Source organism: Diabrotica undecimpunctata, chromosome 9, assembly GCF_040954645.1.
Source record: "Diabrotica undecimpunctata isolate CICGRU chromosome 9, icDiaUnde3, whole genome shotgun sequence".
In the NCBI taxonomy this organism is placed as follows: domain Eukaryota; kingdom Metazoa; phylum Arthropoda; class Insecta; order Coleoptera; family Chrysomelidae; genus Diabrotica; species Diabrotica undecimpunctata.
In genome coordinates this window covers 39,467,611-39,490,910 of record NC_092811.1, presented here as the reverse complement: position 1 = coordinate 39,490,910, position 23,300 = coordinate 39,467,611, and the positions used below count along the sequence as shown (strand labels likewise).

The following is a 23,300-nucleotide window of genomic DNA, read 5'->3' as shown; positions in this document are numbered from 1 at the left end:
ATTCTTATTTATATGTAGGTATACAAAACAATCAATGCGTTATAATAATGTCAGTATTTCGGTTCAAGTTCGCGAGGTAGTCCACCTAAGGTTATTAGTATATTTACGAATTATAAATTAACATTGTTGCAAGTTATTTGTTATATTGTAAGACTTTTTGCGATTAATACTTAACGGTCTTCTTCTTTTTCTTTTTATATAGATATGACTCTGTCTGTTTTTCAATGTGCCTCCAGTAAGTTGTCGTTCCATCGTTTTCGTAGTCTTCCTACTGATTGTCTTCCTATTGGGGAACCGTCTCTTGCCGTCTTTACTACTCTATTTGTTGTCATTCGGCTTATATGTTTCATTCTACTCTTCTATTTTTTACCCAGTTCTTGATGTTCTCACCTTGCATCGACGTCGTATATCTGTACTTCTAGCTCTGTCCCATAGTGTCTTACCATCAATTTTTCTAAGTGTTTTCATCTCTGCTGTTTCTAACATCCTTTTTGTCCTCTCTGTCAGGTCTCGTTTCTGCCGCGAATGTCATTATTGGTCTGATGACTGTTTTGTAAAGTCTGCCTTTCGTTTCTTTCCCGATATTTTAGGCAGCCTGCGGCTCTGTTTGCTCTATTCACTTGATCTTCCACTTCAGTTTAGAGCTTTCCGTAGATGTGATGCCTAGATATTTAAACTCTATCACTAGTTCTATTATCTGACCTACCAGCTTCAATTTACATCTTAGTAACTTTGCTGTTGTAACCATGGATTTTGTGTTTTCGGGTTAATTAACATGTTAAATTTTCTGTCGGTTATATTAAATGTCATAGATTAAATGTCATTAAATGTCATGTTCGGTAGAATGGAGCCCGATTGGAAGAAGAAAGAGAGGAAGACCCCGAAGGTCATTCAGAGATGAAATCGACGAGGCTATGGAGAAAAGAACCCTGCGAGATGGAGACTGGAATGACAGGGAAAATTGGAGAAAACGGTTGAGTGAAGGAAGACAGTGAAAACTGTGGAAATCCTTAGTAGTAGTAGTAGTAGTATATTAAATTGGTGCAGCATACGTTGTAAATCCTCTTCACTTTGAGAGAGTAGTATTGCGTCGTCTACATAACAGATTATTTTAAGTTGTTTTTCTCCCATTTGGTATCCTTTTTTAGTTCCTATTTTTTTTATTATTTCATCCATAATCAGGTTGAACAATAGAGGACTCAGGGAATCTCCCTATCTTATTCCATTGCCAGCTTCAATAGTGTCGGTTAGTTCTTACTTAAGGGTAAACAACCCTACTACAGTAGGATAACATTGCTTAATAATTCAAATTAACCGAAAAGAACAATTCCATATCTACTTACATATAAAAACGTAATAAATGTTTTTATTTTAGATAAACCGGAAATTGACACCCGACCCCAGTTCATGAAATTCGCCAGTGATGCTGGAGACACTGGTAAACTGATCTGCAGAAGTCAGGCTTCTCCTCTGGCTAGATACACATGGGCTCGAAATGGATCTCCCATTAATTCGAATACAACTGGAAAATATTACAGCACATACAAACAGGTAAGTTCTCATTGTAAAAAGTATTAATCACATAATACCAGAGGTGGCACATTACAAAGAAAATAAGCTAAACAAAACAAAAGAAGAAACTAAAATAAATAATTATGCACTGAAAGAACAATGATAAATGAAGCCTTAATTTATTAACCGATCTGTTGTATTAAAAAAGTTAAGAATTTTTGTGAAAATTAGATGTTAGCGGAAAATAGAAGATTTTCAATTTGTTAAAAGTTAGTGCTATTTTATATGATTTATTCTTTCTAGATTGACCAACTGATCACCGAATCAACTCTCTTCATCACCCATGTCACTTCTGCTGACTATGGTAACTACGAATGCGTAGCCAGAAACGAATTAAGCTTCGCTACCAAATCCCTCAGACTGGAAGTAACATCACCACCAGACACTCCAACACTTTTAACGGTTCTAAACGTCACTCACGACAGCGTAACTCTAGGATGGACACCCGGATTCGATGGAGGTATGAAGGCTTCGTTTAGGATTAGATACAGGAAAGTGGACGACGAAGGCTATAAGTATGAAGATGTGGTCGGAGGCAATGTGACCAGTTATGTTGTCAAGGAGTTGGATATCAACACGCAGTACGTTTTTTCAATAATGGCGTCGAACAAGCTGGGGAATAGCAAGTACATGCCGGATTTACTATCAGCCAAGACTTCAGGTAAGGAAATTGTTGCATTTATGCTTAACTTATTGAGATCTTGTTTGGTAACTAGTTAAAGTACAGGGAAAGTTTGATTTTATATCCAAAATTATTATTTTGACATTTGAATAGTCAGAAGGAAGATAAATATGATTTAAAAGTGTATGTGTTTTTAATAGAAAAGGGCCTTGTAGGGAATTCTATGATTGCATGAGTATAGTCCATGTATCAAATATTAAATCCTTCCCTACCTCTTTTACCTGCAAGCTTTCTCTGTTTGGTAATCATCTCGAGATCATGCAAAAACATGCCCAAATAACCTATTATTTGTTCTGTTACTTAGTCTCTTCTTGGCGTTTACTTATCGTAGTATTGACTCATTTGTTGTTCTTGGAGACGAACTCTTCGTGGAGAATCCTCAAGAGACAATCTCTAAAGCATCTTCTTGTTCTTAGAGTGCCCTCTTCATTTCTGAAGGTCAGCAACAATTCTAACAAAGCTTTCTCTATCGTGTGGGGCTTTTAATAAGGATTGAGTATTAAGACCCGTCCATTCGATTGTTCTTGAATCGTAAATATCTCTTCTACTTAGAGCTCTGCTTCCTCTTATAATTATCCTTCTCCTTTCCCCCGCACATCATCAAATACCTCAAGAGTCAAGTATTACCATGTCTTATATAACTGGACTTGCGCTTCTTGATAATGTTAAGAAGTTCTCTGTTATGACCCATTTTACGCAATAATGTCTCGTTAGTCAAATGGTCTGTCCATGGTATTTACAGGAGTCTTCTAAACACCCATATCTCGAAGACCTCGGAAAGCATATATGAGCCTTTTATCTTTTATCTTTTGCTTTGAGAGTCCAGTATTTGGTACTATACACCGAAGCTGGGGTAACAAAACTTCTTCGGCTATGATTTTGATGTCGACGTTTATTTTATGATTTTTTCAGATTATGGTTAACTAGCCACAGCGTTTTTTGCAATTGCTGTCATTTTGTAATTCTGTATTATCTTCTGTATTTAATTCTAAATGAATTCTTCTTACTTTTTGTATTATTTCGTCCATAATCAGGTTGAATAATAGAGAACTCAGGGAATCTCCCTGTCTTATCCCATTGCTTGCTCCAATGGAGCCGGTTAGTTCTCCTTCTACTTTTACTGTTTTTATGTTGTTTTGGTAGATATTTTCGATCGTTTTGATTATTCCTAGAGGTTTGTTGCGTACAATAAGTGGATAACACCCTTTAATTTAACCCGGTCAAATGGCTTCTAAAGGTCTACGAAACGTAGAAATGCCGGTTTGTTGTATTTTAATGATTTCTCTTGTACTTGCCTCATTATAAATATAGCGTCGGTGCCTGATCTTCCCGACCTACACCCTTGATGTTTTTCTGTTAGTGTTATAATTTCATTCAGTTTATTTGTTATTACTTGGGTTGTTTAATTAATTATTTCATCTGTAATTTGTCTCCTTTTTTAAGAGAGGTATTAAGATGCTTGATCTCCATTCTTGAGGACTTCTGTTTTGTTCTATTATTTTTTGGATTAGTTTTAATAGTTATTTGGTCAGATCTGATCCTCCGTACTTTAGGGAGTTCGTTCCATATTCTGTCCTCTCCTGGTGATTTTCTTTTTTTTTTTAATTTTCTTAATCCTTCTTTACCTCTTCCCCCTCAATATTTATTTCTTCGTTTGTCGTCAACTCTGTTGTTGGTGGTTCATTATCGTCACCTTTACCAAATAGGGATCGAAAGTAGTCTACCCATGTTTCCTTCTGAATGTGTTTCGTTTTCATAAGTATTCCGTGGATTCCGTATTTAGTCCTTCGACTTTGATTGTTGTTTGTGTTGGCGCTGCTCTCTTGGGTGTGAAGTATTCAGGATGATTCTTATTTTACATAAAACTAGGCTATGGTCGCTACCTACATCTACTGAGTTGAGGCATCTTACGTCGATTATTTTATTTTCGATTATTTATATTTAATAATAAATATAATTACATTTAAATACTGAATCGTTAGGTTTACCATGATTATTTAGTATTTATATATAACTGTATACTAACTCAATTACATGCTTTCCTTGCCTACTTGCCAACTACTAACAGACGAAGTCCCGCCTTCGTACACTTCCTCAAGTCTGGACGAAAGAAATATTAAAAACTTTCCCGGATTTCTCATAATCCTAGGAACCATAATCGGAATCCTTCTAATTCTAATGAACGTCCTTTTGATTGGTTGTTGTCTACATAGAAAATCTAAGAAACGAGTTACAGGTAATTTATAAAAATACTAATAATTACTTTTGTTTATTTTTTGTTTAGTTTTTGTCGAAGACGGTGTGCAGAAAGTTATACCGGAAGATCTACTTCTAGAGAAGCAAGACTTTCCTAGGATTGTTATCATTAGTGTGTCGGTGATAGGCATTATTCTTTTGTTTATTAATATTGCCTTAGTTGCGGGATGCATGCTTAAGAGGAGAGCTAAAAGAATTAGAGGTTTGTTTTTTTTTGTTTTTTTTTTATTATTTTTTTAACTAGATAATAATTTTAGTAGATATATGAGGATTTTTACGGAAATATTTCCACCAATTCGCCATTCAATGTTGCTTTAACAGTTGTGATAAATATTTTGAAGGTGGAGATAACTAGTGAGACATAGCTATATTTTTGGTTATAGCTGCTTTGCATGATCAACAGTTAGCTAAGTCTAAAAAAGAGGAAAATTCAATAAAACAATAAGTTTGTCTTACAGGTTTGTGTATTATTCACATAAGTCTTAAATATGATGCCCATACAGACGCTAAATGATTAGACTAAACTCAAATTTTGGGTCAACAGGCTAATCCAACATTTCTATAGCCTAAAATATTCCACAAAAATGTTTTTTAAACATTTCTTACTAACGTAAATACGATGATTCAAGATTTCGTCATTTACTTGGACGAGCCAAAAACAAGAAACCGAAAAACGTCATATACTAATAGAATAAAAGTAAAAAGGTAAAAGAAATAATAAGTTAGACTTACTCACAATCAATTTAATTTAACTAATCGGACGACCGGTTTCGCTTTCTATAATATGCAAAGCATCTTCAGGTCACGATACAAAGTTAAAATGCTGAAAATAATAATCCCATATTAGGGTGTTGTCTAATAAAGATAAAACAAAGGTAGGTGATATAAATTATATAAATTACAGTAATTATGCCAATATTACATGTCTGTGGTTTTATAAATGAATAAAATGTTTAAGCAGACAAGGTAAGACCCACAAATTGGTAAAATAGTCTATTAAACTGTAATGAATTAATAAATAAACAAATAAATAAAACATTACTTACATGCCGGTACTCTATTAATTGATGGTTGAAAGAACATGGTTCAAACTATCTTGTATTGTTGATTGGAGAACTCAGGTCAACTATTGTAATTGTTTAACAGTAAACGGGGAAGTTCTTGAGGAGACAGATTTTATCCAATGAAGTAGAGATAGGTGAAATGTAACATTACTTTCATCAAACAAACAATTACAATTACAAATTACATTACATTTCACCTATCTCTACTTCATTGGATAAAATCTGTCTCCTCAAGAACTTCCCCGTTTACTGTTAAACAATTACAATAGTTGACCTGAGTTCTCCAATCAACAATACAAGATAGTTTGAACCATGTTCTTTCAACCATCAATTAATAGAGTACCGGCATGTAAGTAATGTTTTATTTATTTGTTTATTTATTAATTCATTACAGTTTAATAGACTATTTTACCAATTTGTGGGTCTTACCTTGTCTGCTTAAACATTTTATTCATTTATAAAACCACAGACATGTAATATTGGCATAATTACTGTAATTTATATAATTTATATCACCTACCTTTGTTTTATCTTTATTAGACAACACCCTAATATGGGATTATTATTTTCAGCATTTTAACTTTGTATTGTGACCTGAAGATGCTTTGCATATTATAGAAAGCGAAACCGGTCGTCCGATTAGTTAAATTAAATTGATTGTGAGTAAGTCTAACTTATTATTTCTTTTACCTTTTGAAATAGACTCACACAAGCAACACATTCATGATTAAAATAAAAGTACTTCTCGAGGTACTTAGGGGATGTTGGTGTTCCCTAATTATTAACAAAAGTCCGATAAATGTGTAACAATTGTTTTTTTACAATCTTCACCTCTCACAGATTCAGTCTACATAGATGGTGTCTATTTATTTTATATTCCAAGAGCCTGTAAAAGACAAAACTATTAAGGTTTAGAGTAAAAATTGAGATAAACCCTGCCTAAGCTTCAGGCATAATTCTGTGGGTGATTTGCTGGTGGTACCTACTAGCAGAGCTGTCTTATCAATATATATATATATATATATATATATATATATATATATATATATATATATATATATATATATATATATATATATATATATATAATTGCGAAGTTATATCGTATTATAGTCGTAATGTTTAAATTTTTTTTACTTTTTAAACTTTTTTTTCCAAGTATAATACCTCTCGCCAACAAGTAATTAATATCTTGGTTTATTTTCCTCCTTAGAACAAAACAATCAAACCAGTAAATCCGCAACAATAGAGATGTACGCCCCAAGCAGCTACAATGATACTGTCACAGGAGAAACTCTTTCGTCTGTTAGTGAAAAGAGCGAAACATACAGTAATGAAGAAGGCAATAATGAGTATTTGGTAAGTATATTGACAGAGACAGAGAGAGTGGCAAAAATGTTTTTGTTATAGATTTGTATCAACTTTTTCTACTTCATCAACATAAAGTTAATATACTTTAAATAACTTCTTTAATCGGAGACTATTGTAAGTCTTTTCGATTACTACAAATAAAAAGTGTATATCTGTATTTCATTGTAAAGTTTTTTCGATAACTTTATTATTTGAATTATTGTTTTTAGAGCCCGTTAATTGACCAGTTTGGCCTTTAGTAAATTTTATCATGTACCTATGCAATACAATCATTCAAACTAAAATGTGTGTAATTTAATTTAGACAATCTTTGATACGTTTAACTATTGTCATTCTGAATTTTAATTCTTCAACAATTTTACAATTTTTAATATGATATTTGATATATTTTTCTAATGACACTTGTCAGCTGACATATTTATTAAAAAGACCATGGACGTATAAACACAGATGGACTCAGTTATTTACATAAAAATGTGAAGCCAAAATTATTTGACTAGGTCACATTCTCAGCACCTTCAAATGTTGTCACATTTTTTTATTAAAATATCTTATTCACGTATCGCTGAAAATATTACTATATTTATTTTATACTCTACAGGTGCTATCATACCAAAATAATAATTTATTACTTATATTAATATATTTAATTGTAATTAAAACATCAAGTGTGCACATAGTGTGCATATCATTTAATAATAGCGTATAACAGATATCAACCAATTATTTTATATGTAGAAGCACTGAAACCTATTTATTAATGGCAACGGTGTTTACATTTCTCTGTCTTATGGCTCTACGTCAAACTTCAAATGCTGTTCCATGTCATGTCCATGTTTATTTACTTTTTACCCATGTTTATTTACTTTTTACCCAAGATGAGGAAAAGTTGTTTTTCGATATTTTGGCTGTATTTTAAGTGATATTTGTAAATAGTGAAATAAATAAATTATAATAATGGTGCTACAGTTTTGCATTTGCAAAAAAAACGAAATGTTTACATCCCAATGTCTCATTTAATTTGTACGTACTGTGTACTGTTTGTTTACATTATTTAAGATGACGAACTGAGGAGGCCTGTGTGTTTACATTTTAAAATATGTCTTTCATAGGCGTACCATTGGGTTTATTCATATCAATTAATGTATTGAACAAGATATTAGTTCATGAAATTAGTATAGATATTTTTAAATTGTAAGTAGACATCATCTGATTAAAAAGATCTGTTTAGTAGCTTTTTAATTTAATATTTCTCATGAATTAACAATAAATTAGTGAAATGAATAAAACTCATTTATTTTTCTATGTAGGTTTCCAAATAATATTGATTAATGATGAAACTTACTCTAAACTTCAACAGAGAAAACAGTATAAAAACCTTTCAAAAGCATCCTTTTTGGTTATTTAAACTTGTAAGGAAGCTGAAAAATATTTCAGATTTTTTAACAAAACTATAAATATCTACAACAGACGAGTTAAAAACCTTATGAATATTTTGATTAATAAAACCATAAAAAATGTCGCAAAATCAATCTATGAGCATTTTGGTGACCATAAGTATGATGAAGATGCAATCGATGGTCACTCTATGCAACTTTTAAAATTGGTTCTTGAGAAATATTTTAAAATTGGAATTCATCATGAAACGAGGACTACTTTAGATGCTAACACCGTGCGCATAAGAAGCGTTCTTACTAAGACTGTTTTATTTCGCAATCAATAAAAATTTATTTCTATACCAACATCTTCTATTATGTCTATTTACCATTTTTACGTTAATATTTCTGTTCGGTAAATAGCTTTCCAATAATTTATACATTTTCACGCCTACTTTTTAATAAGTAGGTATATTTGCAAATAATTTTATGTCAAATGCCAGCAAGAGCATTGGAATGATCAATAAATAATTTTGTAGCAGAAACCCTTACTACGAGGAATCTATTCATATTGTATTAAAACAAATTTGTCACAATTTGAAAAAATATGTTTTAACACATTATCAATAAATATAGGTATGTACTTAAAGTTGACAAATGTATATTTTTTAATTGTTTTTTTTATCGTAGGATTATTTGATACCTATTAAAAAATTAACTTGAGCTCAACTATATTTTATTGTATTAATTTTAAAGCAAATAAAATTGTATTTTATTTTTTCTATAAAAACGTGTTTTTATACATTATTACTACTTCCAATTATTAACGTCTGAATAATTATCCCCGCGAGTAAAAATTCAAGCACCCTTATGCTCATTGAGGAAGTATCACAGTCTATCGATACCCGTTTTACTCCCCTTTACCCTCTTGTCCAGGAATATCGAAGCTTCAAAACAGTGTGTGTTTAAGGTATCTTATTGCTGGGTCCATCTATGTTTATACGTCCATGAAAAAGACAGTTAAAAGCCAACATAGGACTTAGATTTAGGTCTACTCAGTCTGACTACCACCTCTACTCTCTTCAGATGGGGGTGGGTGCTTGCAACCGTACCATAACGAAACTTTTATGTTTTTTGTACTTTCTTTTGAATGAGTTTATAGAAACTTTCATTCTGATGAAAAAATGTGTTCCTCTTTTTGAACAATGGGATCTCTCTTTCGCAGTTGTACTTTTTAAAATTTGACGTGAGTTAAACTTTTTTACTTTTAAATACTTAAATTCTTCTTCTTCTTCTTCTTTCTCTTTATAAGCAATTCTGATTGATTAAATCATTCTTCCATGATTAAATTGAAGAGCATGGGGCTTAATGAAATCCCTTGTCTTATTCCGCTGCCTATTTCTATTATATTATAGGTTATGTATGTTGTCCATCTATTCTGACTTCCTTTTGTTGTTTGGGTATATGTTTTCGATAGTTTTTATAATGTTTAGGGGAATATCTCTATTATATAGAAGATGGATTACATCTTTGAGTCTTACTCTGTCGAACGCTTTCTTTAGGTCAATCAGACACAGAAATGTTGGTCTATTATACGCTAGTGATTTCTCAGTAATTTGCTTTATAACGAATATTGCATCTATACACGATCTTCCACTACGAAAACCCTGTTGTTCATCTGCTAAACTTATCCTCTGATTTATTATCACTTATAAAATTTGAGTCGTAAGTTTTAGGGTAGTATTTAACAAGTTTATACCTCTGTAGTTTTCTGGCTGTTTTTTATCCTTTTTTTTTAATATTAGAATTAGTTCGCTCGTTCTCCATTCTTCGGGTATTTTATCGTATTTTATAATTTTATTAAATGTTGTTAAGTGTTATGTCATTGTTGCTCCACAATATTTCAGTAATTCGTTTGGTATCCCTTCTTTACCTGCTGGTTTCTGTTCGTCAGGTTTTCAAGTATTTTCCGAACTTCCTGTACATTTATGTTCTTCATTTCTGGTAATTCTGATGTTTCCGGTTCTAGCGTCGTTTGTTCTTCCTCTGCATAGAGCTGTTTTATGTAGTCAATTTACATATCCTTTTCTATGTGTTTTGGTTCTATTAGTTCCTTTACCTCCGTTCTTTGACCCCTTATGAAGCGCCATATTTCCTTTTGCAGACCATAAAAATCATGTTCCATTTCTTTCGAAAAGCCTTCGTAGTGATCATTTTTTATTTTTCTTACAAGTCCATGTGTTTCGTTTCTAATTGTCTTGTAATCATGGTATGCTTCTTGTGTTCTGGTTGACATGTATTTCAGGTAAACTTTTTCCTTTTCTTTACATTTTTCCTTCACTTTTGTACAAAACCATGAAGTTATTGGCCTTGGGAACGATTTATTTTTATTTATGTTTCTTTCATCAAGAACTTCCTTGGCCGAGGCTAAGCTATTAGACTTAATTTCTGCCCAGCTTTCTTCGACTTCATCACTTTTTATGATATATATGTTTCTGCTTTTTTCGGTTATTCTTTTTTTGAATAGGTATCTTGTGGAGTCATCCTGTAAGTTTTCGACTTTTATCTTTGTGGTGTATTCTGACGTTTTGTTATCACACATATGTGTTTTCATTCGGATTTTGCACAGTACCAATTTGTGATCGCTTCCTCTTTCTGCTGATGTTAGTGCTCTTACATCCAAGATTTGAGAGAGGTGTAACTCTCAATTTGACAGAATATAGTCTATCATAGATCTTTGACCTCTACTGTTTTCAAAAGTATATTTGTATTATTCTTTGTGAATGAAAAATGTATTATTAATACGTATTTCGTTTATGCTGTTGAGGTCCGTTAGAAGGTCTCCCTTTTCATTTCTGATATTTTCATTATATCTCTGTTTTCCTTAATCCTGTTTCTATGAGTTGTATGGTTTTAAAGTCTATCAGTAGGGTGCTAACCTGGCTGTAGACCCCTCCTCCTTTATCAGGGCTTGGGACCGGCAATGCTTCTGTCATTCTGTCGAAAGCGCTCAGGCAGGAATTAATGCTTTACAATTTTTTTAAATTACTTTTCTTTCAATCCGTTTATTTGTCATTAGTGTGTTCAAAATATATCAGTCTTTTTACTTTACTAGACATCGGGCCAACTGCATAACCTAGCCATCGTTAAAGAGTAAAAAAAATCTGGTATTATCCGTAGAAATATAATTTCAGTATTTTGTGCCTAGTTCAAGCTTGACATATGTTTTTTGTAACTGTTAATTTTTTTAACATGCCATTTATACTAATATACATAATATTAACATTGTCGAAATTAGCACGTTTAATTAATTTATAATTTTTTTCAGGACGAAACACGAAAACCCACCAGCAACTCATATTTAATCGAACACCAACCGGATTATCCAGGTGCGTACCCGACTTACGAAATGCAAATGCCTGCCCAGACTGGGATTAACATGGCCCACAAGACTCACACCTTGCCCCATCCTCACCATCACCATCATCATCACCTTGCGCATGATCAAAGACCAAGAGCGAGGGATGATCAGAGTCTGGGCTATCACGGTGGCATGTCAGGTAACTAACAACTAACGGTATTGCTTTTACCACATTTGTCACTAACTCAAATAATAACTTTGTTTGCTTCTCGAATCAAATGTCGAATTTGTTGCTACCACACAATTAGGATCCTGACTTATGACGTAGAATAGTCAAACCTAATTATCCCTCCACTGTTTGTCAGAAGTACTCACGAAATTACAAAAGACAAAATCTGAAGACGTTCCTTGTCAACTAAAGTTATTCGCGAAACATGCCAAAAAATATTTGATGGAGTTAGTCCAAAAACCGGATATGTCGCTCTCATGCCGTTATGACTACGTAGAACTATCAGATCTAAATGGTTTATTAAAATCCGTATTCTAGATAGAGGATTAATGAACATAAACTACCAAAGATGCTCATTATTCAACATGACAATGAGGGGCCTAAAGGTCGACATAATTCAAAGTTGAGTCATACCCAATTTGACTCAGATTTGGCACCAACTAACCTAATTTTTAGTAGGATAAAAATATGAAACCAAACCTGCGACCGAAAATGACAGAAAATAAAAAAAACATGGATGACCGACAGTATACAGTACATTAAGTTTTGACTCTAGACATTAGACTCCTAGACAGAAAACCATTTAGTACCACATAACAATGCATGGGATATGCATCTCCGTCCGTCGATTTTTGATTTACTTACGTATACCCGGTTCATTCCTTATACATAAACATAAACTCGATAAAAATACACTGACCTTTATAAGGCGGTGCATTTGTATCTGTTTTTAATAATGTGAACAATTTTTTGTGGTCGAATTAAAAATAAAAGCGCATTTCTTTAAAAAGATAACAAAACATATACTCTTATTGAAAATAAAAATAATTCCCAATCAAATAAGAAATAATTCTTTATGCCTTACAGAATTGATTCAAATGTTTGACCTTATACGGCTGAACAGTATCCCAATCTGTCATAAAAACTGCGGACAGATGTAAGAGTTTCTGCTGTAACAGAATTGGATACTTCTTTCTTTTATTCGGTTTTTTTTTAATTCATCGGAATTTTGAGCTTAAATCTTAGAACAGGTCTTTAGTCCATAGGTTTATCCATCTGGAGATCGCTCGGCCACTTAATATCGCCTGTTCCACTGATAACTTGATTCGGGAAAGTATTGTTTAAGTACTCTCTAATTATTCGAGCATTGTGAACTGAACAGCCGTCTTGATGGAACCAAAACCATTGAATCTCTCAAGATTTACATCAGGAAGATTGATAATGGCGGGAAGAACATGATTCGGTAACAAATCGAGGTATACTCTACTATACAAGTTGCCCTTAATAAAAAATGAACTTATTATGTGGTCTCCTAAAATGCTAATCCAGACGTTAAGTTTCCGAGGACATTGAGTTCGATAAACAACACTTCTGTACTGGTTTTCCTGCGCCCAATACCTTGTAATGGAATGATTGTGTCTCGTTACTAACGAAACGCAAGATTCATCAGTAAATATAATATTTTTAATAAAATTGGGTTCATCATTAACCTTCGTTATTAGAGTTTCACAAGACTCCATTATTAGAAAGTAGTCGTCTGGATAATGCTGCTGCGTTTTCGAATATTTAAAATTCTTGTAACCGTGCTTTTTCCATATTTTTGTTACAGTGACATTGCTAACATCTAACTCTCTAGCAACGCTTCTACTTGAACGTGTTGAATCTTCCTCGATTGCTACACAAATTTGTGTATCCCGGTATTCTCTTTCCTCTACTTTTTCTGGTGACACTTGCTGTCACAGCAAGTGTCAAGTGATGGACAGAAGAAGGGAATCCAAAGGGAAAGACTGCGCTGCAAAGAAAAGCTGTCAGAGAAACTAAAAACAAAATCCTGGAAAAACAATGTGAAGAAATGGAGATATTAGAACATAAACACGATTTGTTCTACGCAATGTATAGAAAACAGTACAATATGTCGATAAATCCAAGCAAATAGGATGGGTGAAAAAGACAAGTTAATCTATAAAACTATACGGTGTACTTCATTTAGAAAATTAACCTAATCTAAGAAAATAAAACTTTGAAATAAGGAACGAAAGTATCATAACAGTAAAAAAATTAACAGAAAATACAAGAGAACAATTTAGCCCGTAGAATTTCATAAAAATGAAACCTCAAAGGGTAAGAAGATAAATCTTAGAACAAGAAACAACTAGATAAACAGAGAAGAAGGTCTCAATCAATGAGAATCCTTAAACTTAAAGAAAAGAGATAATCTAGTCCCTAAATGGTGCTTAAAATGTCATAAGGGATTGAAATTATAAGCGATATTACTAAAGAAATGTATAAAAGTAATCACAAGTGCGAAATTTATTTAATTTATCTACTTCAACCAGCAGCTAACTAAACAATGGTTAAAGACGGTTTGTTACCAGATTGACTCAAATCATATCATACGAGTAGACAAGATGTGTTTTGAAAAAAGTAGATCTACAGATTTTGTCATTTCATGATATTTAACAAATAAGTAAGTAGGAAAACCCTTAGAAAAGGAAAGAGAGGATTTATATACATATTTTTTAGTAAATCGGTATAGTGTTTCAGTAAATCAGTAGACTTGGTAACCCTGCGAGAGTTAGTAATGGGCAAAGTACAGGCACCAAAACATGGCGGTCACATCGAAACTGGCTTCACTTTTGTAAAGTTTATTAAATGAGTGTTACATGTCCTCTCTCTTTCCTTGTCTAAGGAAAAAACTAAATAATAATAACCTTATACCTCGGGTACAGATTATTTGTATCTCGGGTATATGCGCAATTTGTTAGTAAAACAATAACAACATTTTGATTTATTTAAATTCAAAACAGCACAAGATCAAAATAAAATGACTATGCTTTGTCGTATTTGGTGACTTGTGGTACAAGTAATAAAGTTTGCTAACTTTTAACGTGTGACTAATTATATTATATATTTTTAATTGGTATTTACCTGCATATCATTTTTCACTAATATGTGTGAACATTTTTTGTACAAATAATTAACGTTTATCCAATTACTACTGTTTTCAAATATTAACCTTTAAAAAAACTAATGAAATACAACGTAGTACAGTATTGTGCGAGTTAATTGAATCATTGTGACATTTTTTAATATTCACAGTTGGCAACACTGTCCAAACATTGAAAACATAACCTTACTTTTCTCTGCCTTTTATTTGAGGGTGTTTTAGGACATTTTCCTAAGTTTGTGTTGTTTTGTACTATTTTGTGTTGTTTTCGTAATTAGTGAGTTTGTTTCGTTTGATTCCATCATGGATATTACGCCTAGGAATCGTGGAAAGATTATCACGTTAGGTGAACACACTTCTAGGTCACAAAGAGAAATCGCAAGAACGTGTGGAGTGATTCAGGGAGTAGTAAGCAAGATTTTAAAGCGTAAACGAAAAACGGGATCAATGGATGTGAAAAGGTTAAGAAAATGCGGAAGAAAGAGAAAAACAACACTATAGAGCGTTTCACGTTAAGAAAATAACATTGCGGAGATAGGGCCATGTATTTCTTATGGACGATAGAAGCGCAGCGATGCCACGATGAACACAAGCACGATTCAGGGTTGTATAATTTGTATTTTCGTTTTCACAGACATGAATTAAATAATGTTTTTTAACGTAATTGACCAAAAGTGCCCATTCGAAACAAGAGATGAAAAGTAGGGAAAATGATTTTAATTAAATAAATAGTACCTATTTACAAAACATTATTTTATTTTATCTTATTTTAATTATAGTAACGACAGTTTATTTGTTTTTCGGTAGAAATATCATATACCATGAATCATAGAAATCAGTAGAAAATATTGCTTAGTTAAATCATGCACTTTGCCGGCTATTACAGATTTCAAAGCAAATAAACGGACCGCTTGGAATGCGTATATCTAATTACTAATTGCAACTTAAAATAATACGGTGTGCGTATGTCAGCGATTTTATGTCGTTCTCTGAGATTACATAATGATAATAAGATTTTGTGCTTTGTGGTTCTTCAGTTGTTATTCTTACAGTTAAATGTTAATTGAAAATGGAAATTCGAAAAATATATCGAGAATCTAGTAAACCGCATGCTTGAGAGTTTTGGCAACACTGATCTCCATAAGCCTAATGTTATTTTCTTAACGTGGAACGCTGTATAGCAGATGAAAGATTTTTCCTTCGAAAGAGCAAATTGGACCCAAGAAAAACAAGCTCCAACAAGATCTAGCAGCATTAAGTATAGTGATTCATGATTCAGCTGTTCGGAAAAGAGTTTTTTGGAGAATGGTAGAAGTATAATGCGTCCACAAAAAAAAAAGCTTCTAACTGAACGAATGAAAAAACAAAGGCTATTGTGGGCCAAAAAATACTCTAATGGGACTGTAGACGACTGGAAAAAAGTCCTATTTACAAATGAAACTTACTTTATAGTCCAGGGATAGTGGTCAAAATTCGTCAGGAAGTCTGACAATGAAAACCTTACACCATCTCATATTGATCAAACCGTAAAACATCCAGTCAAAAAAATGTTTTGGAGATGTTTTTCGTACATGCGGATTGGATCTTTGGTACCAGTGGAAGGCATGATGAACAGCCAAAAATACAAATCCATATTGGAACAGCGTTTGGACACAGAACTCCAAAAATATCAGCCCCAAGGAGGAGCAATTCTTCAACAGAACTCCTCCTGTCCCGGTAATTCGCCAGACTTTATGGGTCATTTGCAAAGCTAGACTGTGCAAAATCGACTGTACTACAAAAATAACAATGATAGAAGCGGTCATTCAGGTTTGGTTTCAAAATAAAAGGATATCTGGAAACTGTCAGAAGCTCGTAGAACGTATGCCAAAACGGGTAAAAGCAGTCATTGCAGTCAAAAGTGGGCATATTTCCTACTAAATGATGTAAATTTACATCTAATGCAACATCTAATAAAGTCAAAACTTCTTTCACGAGACACAAAAATCCGGATATATAAGACCATAATACGACCAGCAGTCGCGTATGGAAGCGAAACATGGACGCTAACAAAAAAAAATAAATAAATTGCTGGTGTGGGAAAGTAAAATTCTTCGAATGATATGGCCCTTGCAGAGACAGCGTGACAAACGAATGGAGGGGCAGATACAATAACGAGCTAGAGTCTCTATTCGGAAAAGAAAATCTGGTCAAATATATAAAGGCCAATAGACTCAGATGAGCAGGGCATGTGATACGCAGTAACGACAATCGCCTTATTAACAATGTGTTCTGGGAAAGGCCAGAGGGAAGAAGGTCTGTAGGGCGGCCTAGAAAAAGATGGAAAGATGCAGTCAAAGAAGATCTAGAGAAAATGGGAGTGCGACAATGGGAATTACTGGCACAGGACCGACAAACATGGAAGGCAATAGTAAACGCGGCAAAGACTCACGAAGAGTTGTAGCGCCATTGATGATGATGATGATGTAAATTTACTTTTATAGTTTTGTCACAATTTAATTTTTTTCTAAATAAACTGTTTTTTCATTAAAACAGCCTATGATTCCATTAATTCGCACAGTACTGTAAACTATTTAAATAAACCATTGGGAGGCGACTTTCTTTGCGGATTTTTGTTCAAAAATGATCCCTTTAAACAAATATGAAATGTGTCGGGCGAAATTTTTGGGCAGAAACTGTTTAAACAATTTTAATAAATAAATGTCAAAAATTATCTTCGAAAAGTATTTTATCGGTTTTTTGGATCAATTTAAACAAAAAAGGCGTGTGTAATTTTTCGCTGATGTTGATAATTTTAGAGTTATGCGCGAGTTAGTTAGCCAAATCGATCCAGTCGTTCTTAAGTTGTTATAAAAATTATAATATTAATTCGTTTTTTTTTCTGTTGTGGTTTTTTCTATGGTAGTTTACCACAATTCGACAAGAAAAAAATAATAAAAAAATTTTTGTAACTGAAAAAAGGCGAAAGACAAAGTGAATTGCTGATCAATTTCCTCAAAATGTCTGCCATTTTATTTTTTTAGAATTTTCCATTTTTCTGGTAAAGTATTAAGTAAGAGCACTATTTTTTTAAAACTCTGCCCGAATTTTATGTTTCACATTTGCTGTTTCAAACAGAATTCCTCAAGAATGGAGATCAAGCATCTTAATACCTGTCTTCAAAAAGGGAGACAAATCGGACCCGGAAAATCACAGATGAATTAATTTATTACACTAAAATTAACAACCAAAGTGATAATAAATAAACTGAATGAAATTATAACACTAGCAGACGAACAACAAGGTTTTGGGTCGGGAATATCATGCTTCTTCTTGTTCTTCTTTTGGCATCATAACCCTGGATGGGTCTTTGCCTGTCTAGCTATGACCTTCCATTCAGATCTCTCTTGAGCCCATCTCTTCCATTGTCTTATATTCATGGTTTTCAGGTCGTCTTCCACGTTATCCAACCATCTCGTCCTGGGCCTTCCTTTTTTCCGCCTTCCTACCGGCTTCCACAACATCTCAACATCTTCTTTGTCGTTTTCGTGTTTTCTTGTCGCTGAACATGTCCCAGCCATGTCAGTCTTTGACTTTTCACAAATCTTACAATGTCATACCCTTCGGTCAGTTCAATAAGTTCTTCGTTTCTCCTGATTCTCCATGTGCCGTGTTCCTCTTGCACCGGGCCTGAGTTGGGCTTCCTCTTTTTTCATTACCCAAGTTTCACAACCATAGATTACTACGGATCTAATCAAAGTTCTGTAGATAGTCATTTTGGTTCTTTTGTTTAATAATTTCAATGTCTCCAATCTTTTATTAGCATAGTATGTACGATCTCCACTGGAAATACGTGCATTAATTTCGCTACTCTTACGGAATTCTTCTGATTGATTTATGTGCCCAGATATGTGAAGGCATCGACACGTTCAATAGTATAGTTGTCTATTTGCTATATTATTTTCATTCTCAGGTGTTCTTTTGATGGTCAGTTTCCTTGAACGTTTCCATTAGTCGTGTCTTGCTTCTACTAATAATGGTGACATGGTCTGCATATGCAGTAATTTGTACTGGTTTGGCGTTTATATGGCCGGTTACATTTGTTTTTCTGATGACTACTTCAAGAACTAGGTTGAAAGTGCGTCTCCCTATCTCACCCCCATGTTGATGTCAAACAGGGGAGACATGCACCGACGCTATATTTATGAATACAACAAACCGGCATATTTATGTTTCGTGGACCTTAAAAAGGTTTTTACCTGGTCAAATTAAAGAACTTTATCCACCTATTGTACGCAATAGAGATACCTCTAGGAATAATCAAAACGATCGAAAATATCTCCCAAAACAACACAATAAAAGTAAAAGTAGAAAAAGAATTGACCGACCCTATTGAAGCTGGCAATGGGATAAGACAGGGAGATTCCCTGAGTCCTTTATTGTTCAATCTAATTATCTATGAAATAATAAAAAAGTAAGAATTAAAAAAGGATACCAAATGAGAGAAAAACTAAATAATCTGCTTTGCAGACGACGTAACGCAATACTACTCTCTCAAAGTGGAGAGGATTTACAACGTATGCTGTACCGATTTAATAATTTTATAAAGATGTAAATTGTAGCTGGAAACTCAGATAATAGAACAAGTGATGGAGTTTAAATATCTAGGTATCAAATTATCTAGCTACGGAAAGCTCGAAACTAAAGTGAAATAAAAGGAAAAAAAGGATGTTAAAACAGCAGAGATGAAAACACTACACACACTGAAGCTGGTAGGTCAGATAATAGAACTAGTGATAGAGTTTAAATATCTAGGCATCACATCTACGGAAAGCTCTAAACTGAAGTGGAAGATCAAGTGAATAGAGCAAACAGAGCCGTAGGCTGCCTAAATGAAACAATATGGAGAAATAAAAATATCGGGAAAGAAACGAAAGGCAGACTTTACAAAACAGTCATCAGAGCAATAATGACATTCGCGGCAGAAACAAGACCTGACAGAGAGGACAAAAAGGATGTTAGAAACAGCAGAGATGAAAACACTTAGAAAAATTGATGGTAAGACACTATGGGACAGAGCTAGAAGTACAGATATATGACGTAGATGCAAGGTGGAGAACATCAAGAACTGGGTAAGAAATAGAAGAGTAGAAGGTAACTATCATATAAGCTGAATGACAACAAATAGAGTAGTAAAGACGACAAGAGACGGTTCCCAAGAGGAAGACGATTAGTAGAAAGACCACAAACGAGGGAACGACAACTTACTGGAGGCACATCAAAAACAGACAGTCATGTCTGCATAAAAAGAAGAAGAGAAGACATTTTCTGTTTCAGAGATTAACTGTCTGCCATGGAGCAGTAATTTTTGGACGAAAAATTTTTGGCTTTATCTTTAAAATACAGGAATAATAAAAACAATTCTGTTATCTTCAAAAGTTGTATAAGAAAATAAAAAAGTTTAGTTGCCATATATAATAAACAAGTTACAAAAAAATTGTTGAAAATTTGTTACTTTTTAACATTCAAGACGGTATAAGTACCTTAACAATCTCGATTTTTTGTGGGTAGGAATAAAGTGCTAACATATTTGTTTATTGTTGCAGGTAAATCATCATATGTCAGCGCACCGTCGCCCGCGCCGCCAGCTGACGGATCCTACTACAACATGTCCGACAGATACTTGTCGTACCCTCCACCACTGGACTTCCAGAGTCCCCCACCAATCCCAGCCCACCCGCATCTGACGCACACGCACGCACCAATCACCCCGCCCTTGCCCTCCAATGGATCCTTGCTACGTCACGCCAGAGGGGTACCACCACCAGATGTCCTGCACAACACAAGCCAGAATAACCAAATCCTGCAGGCTCAGAGCTTGTCCCAAAAACGCGAGCTAACTAGTTTCGGTAACGGTTACGGCGTGAACGAACAGGAGGGACATCTTGTCTGAGATCAGGAGGAAATTTTGTATGTTTTGTAAAGTTCGTTTTTATTGCGCGTGTTTTTGTCCAATACTTTTTAAAATGAGCAAAGACTGGTGTGTATATAATAATAAAAAAACTGATAAATACTCAATTCATGTGATTTTGAAAATTAATATCATTGCAATAGTGTGTAAAGACGATTATGAAGGTAGAAAATATTTCAGTATGCGCTCATTCTCAATAGCGGTTTAAGAGACATGCAGAGTGTTACATGTTTTAAATCAAAAGTGATAACAATATGATGGTTTGTTTAAGTAAAAAATGTTAACTTGTGTTTCACTAGAATTTTTGTTTCTTTATTTTTAGTCATTATTAGTCTTGATTTGAACATAGGCATATCCAAGTTTTTTTTATGTCTATGTTGAAATATTTTTCCAATGTTTATCTATAATGTTTCAATGCGCATGTGACGTCATCAATCATATGTTAACTGCTAACTGTCATATGTTACGTGTCATCCGGTAAAGATGAATATCGTATTAAATGGAAGATAGTGGATATATAGTTTTTGTTTGTAGGTATTGAAATATTTTCTAAATGCATTTAGTGTTTTTTATTATGCTGACTAAATGTTTTTGTGGCTACTTTTTCCTCAAAGGAAAATAGACTGATAGTTAAATCTTGGTTTTTTGAAGTTTACTAATAAACAATCAAAAGCTGATAACAATACCTAACAATAATATCAAAATTAAAAATCAAGATGGAGTCCTTTGAGTGAAACTGCCTCATTTTCGGCCATTGTACCGAAATATTTTTGCTAACTGATAATCAGTTCTAGATAGTTCTAACTAATGTGATCTAAATATGTAAATTTATTTAACTTTTGTTAACGAGATAACATTTTAAACCTGTTTTGTGAATAGAATGCAACCAAAATTGTACGTGTGTTCATAACTTCTGAAGGTGGTTTCAATCTTCAAGCGGAATGAAGAAACATCATAAATTTTTTCAAATGTGCAGTTTTCTTCGTTTGTCAATTGTGTCTTTTTTGTTTAAAGTTATTTATCAACATGATTCCCATCTAATCTAGTGTTTAACTGGACAATTGACTAATGGAAAATTAGTTAAAGAAATTTAAATTATCCGGTCGTTTTCCTCTGCTAATTTCTTTAATAATTAGCTGTAGAAGGCTGGAAGTAATCGTAAACGATGATTTTCCATTTGAACTTGACCTCGTCTTCTGCAATTTTCAAGATAGAAGATATTTTCGGTGTCTAACTAATCCTCAGAATTAACTCAACATAGCATTGTCGCATTTATTTTTAGATTTTACAAACTCTGTGTTAATTCTTTCAATTTTATATCAACCGAGTTATGTCTGTCAAAAAGTCCTTTAAGTAGACATCAAAGTGGAGTAATTTTTTTCATTCCTTAAAATATTGTAAGTTCCTAGACGTCATGAACTCTCATGCAATATTGGTTTTTCCTTATAATAATACATTCTTTTTAAAGTTGTGTACATAGTTAAGTTTTATTTAATCAAAAAAATAATTTACTAGTCCAATTGATCAACCAAAGTGTTATTATTTCTTGTATAAATTAATTTCTTAGGCAAAGAAATTGCGACGAGAGGTCTTGCGTACTTTTTATTTTTAATACTTTGTATGTTACTAGGAAATTCTCATTTTTTTTTAACTTTGTTATTTTGTATATTTCTTCAGTGTCTTTTATTTTATTTTAATTTTTAGGAATAAATAGTTATGTTTCAGTTCTGTTTTGTTTTATTTTTATTTTTTTACCTACGAAACTGTAAGAACCAGATGTTTTGCGTTTATAATTTTAGAATATGCCAAATATTATCCCTACCATGGTTACGTACGGAACGAATATATGTATACAGGTTAGGAAAAACATTATGGTGGATATTGCAAAATCAACGAGATACCTAACAAAGGTAGGGTAAGGTGGAGCACATTGAAACGAAAAATACTATTTTTAGACTAGAAACTTATGTATTACAATTTATAATATTTTTTTAGTAGAATTGTATATTTGCATGTATTGAACATATATTACTGGTTTGAAATCTAAAAAAAGTAAAAACCTGATTTTTAATAATTATTTTTTTAAATCATTTATTTTGTTTCACTGTGTCCCATTCGTGGGGTAGTGTGAAACAAAGCAACGGGCACAGTGAAACATTAGGAATTTTCTAATAACAAAGTGAAATGAGTCTTAAAACTAAAAATCTATAATATGAAATATGATTACAAATATGGTACATAGGTATATCTACCTATATATTAACGTACATCTAAATTTGAGAATGATATTTCAAAAATTAAAAAACTCTGTGTTCTTTTGGTACCTTGTTTGTTTTATGGATTAGGCTATATTAATTTAACATCATTAATATTAACGTATGCAATGTCTTCAACTTGGGGGTAGGAAAAAGCTCTAGCCACTTTAGCACTTTTTCTTAAAAATGAAATTTCTACTTCGTTTTCGTCATTTTTTTCTTTAGTGACTCGGCCAA

At 33.1% G+C, this 23,300-nt stretch overlaps 1 protein-coding gene across 2 annotated transcripts in view; it reads left to right on the top strand.

Annotated features, from left to right (window-relative positions):
- Positions 1 to 22,540, top strand: part of sns (nephrin adhesion molecule sticks and stones) — a 403,489-nt gene extending 380,949 nt beyond the window's left edge. The window contains exons 12-17 of one of the 2 annotated variants that reach the window (XM_072543325.1): positions 1,376 to 1,551; positions 1,816 to 2,233; positions 4,539 to 4,712; positions 6,788 to 6,933; positions 11,650 to 11,710; positions 20,444 to 22,540. In XM_072543325.1, the coding sequence (XP_072399426.1) occupies positions 1,376 to 1,551; positions 1,816 to 2,233; positions 4,539 to 4,712; positions 6,788 to 6,933; positions 11,650 to 11,710; positions 20,444 to 20,790 (1,322 nt within the window). In that variant the 3' untranslated portion in view covers positions 20,791 to 22,540. Of the gene's footprint in view, positions 1 to 1,375; positions 1,552 to 1,815; positions 2,234 to 4,538; positions 4,713 to 6,787; positions 6,934 to 11,649; positions 11,882 to 20,443 lie in introns of both variants that reach the window. The other variant, XM_072543324.1, reaches the window with a different exon arrangement.
- Positions 22,541 to 23,300: the final 760 nt, after the last annotated feature.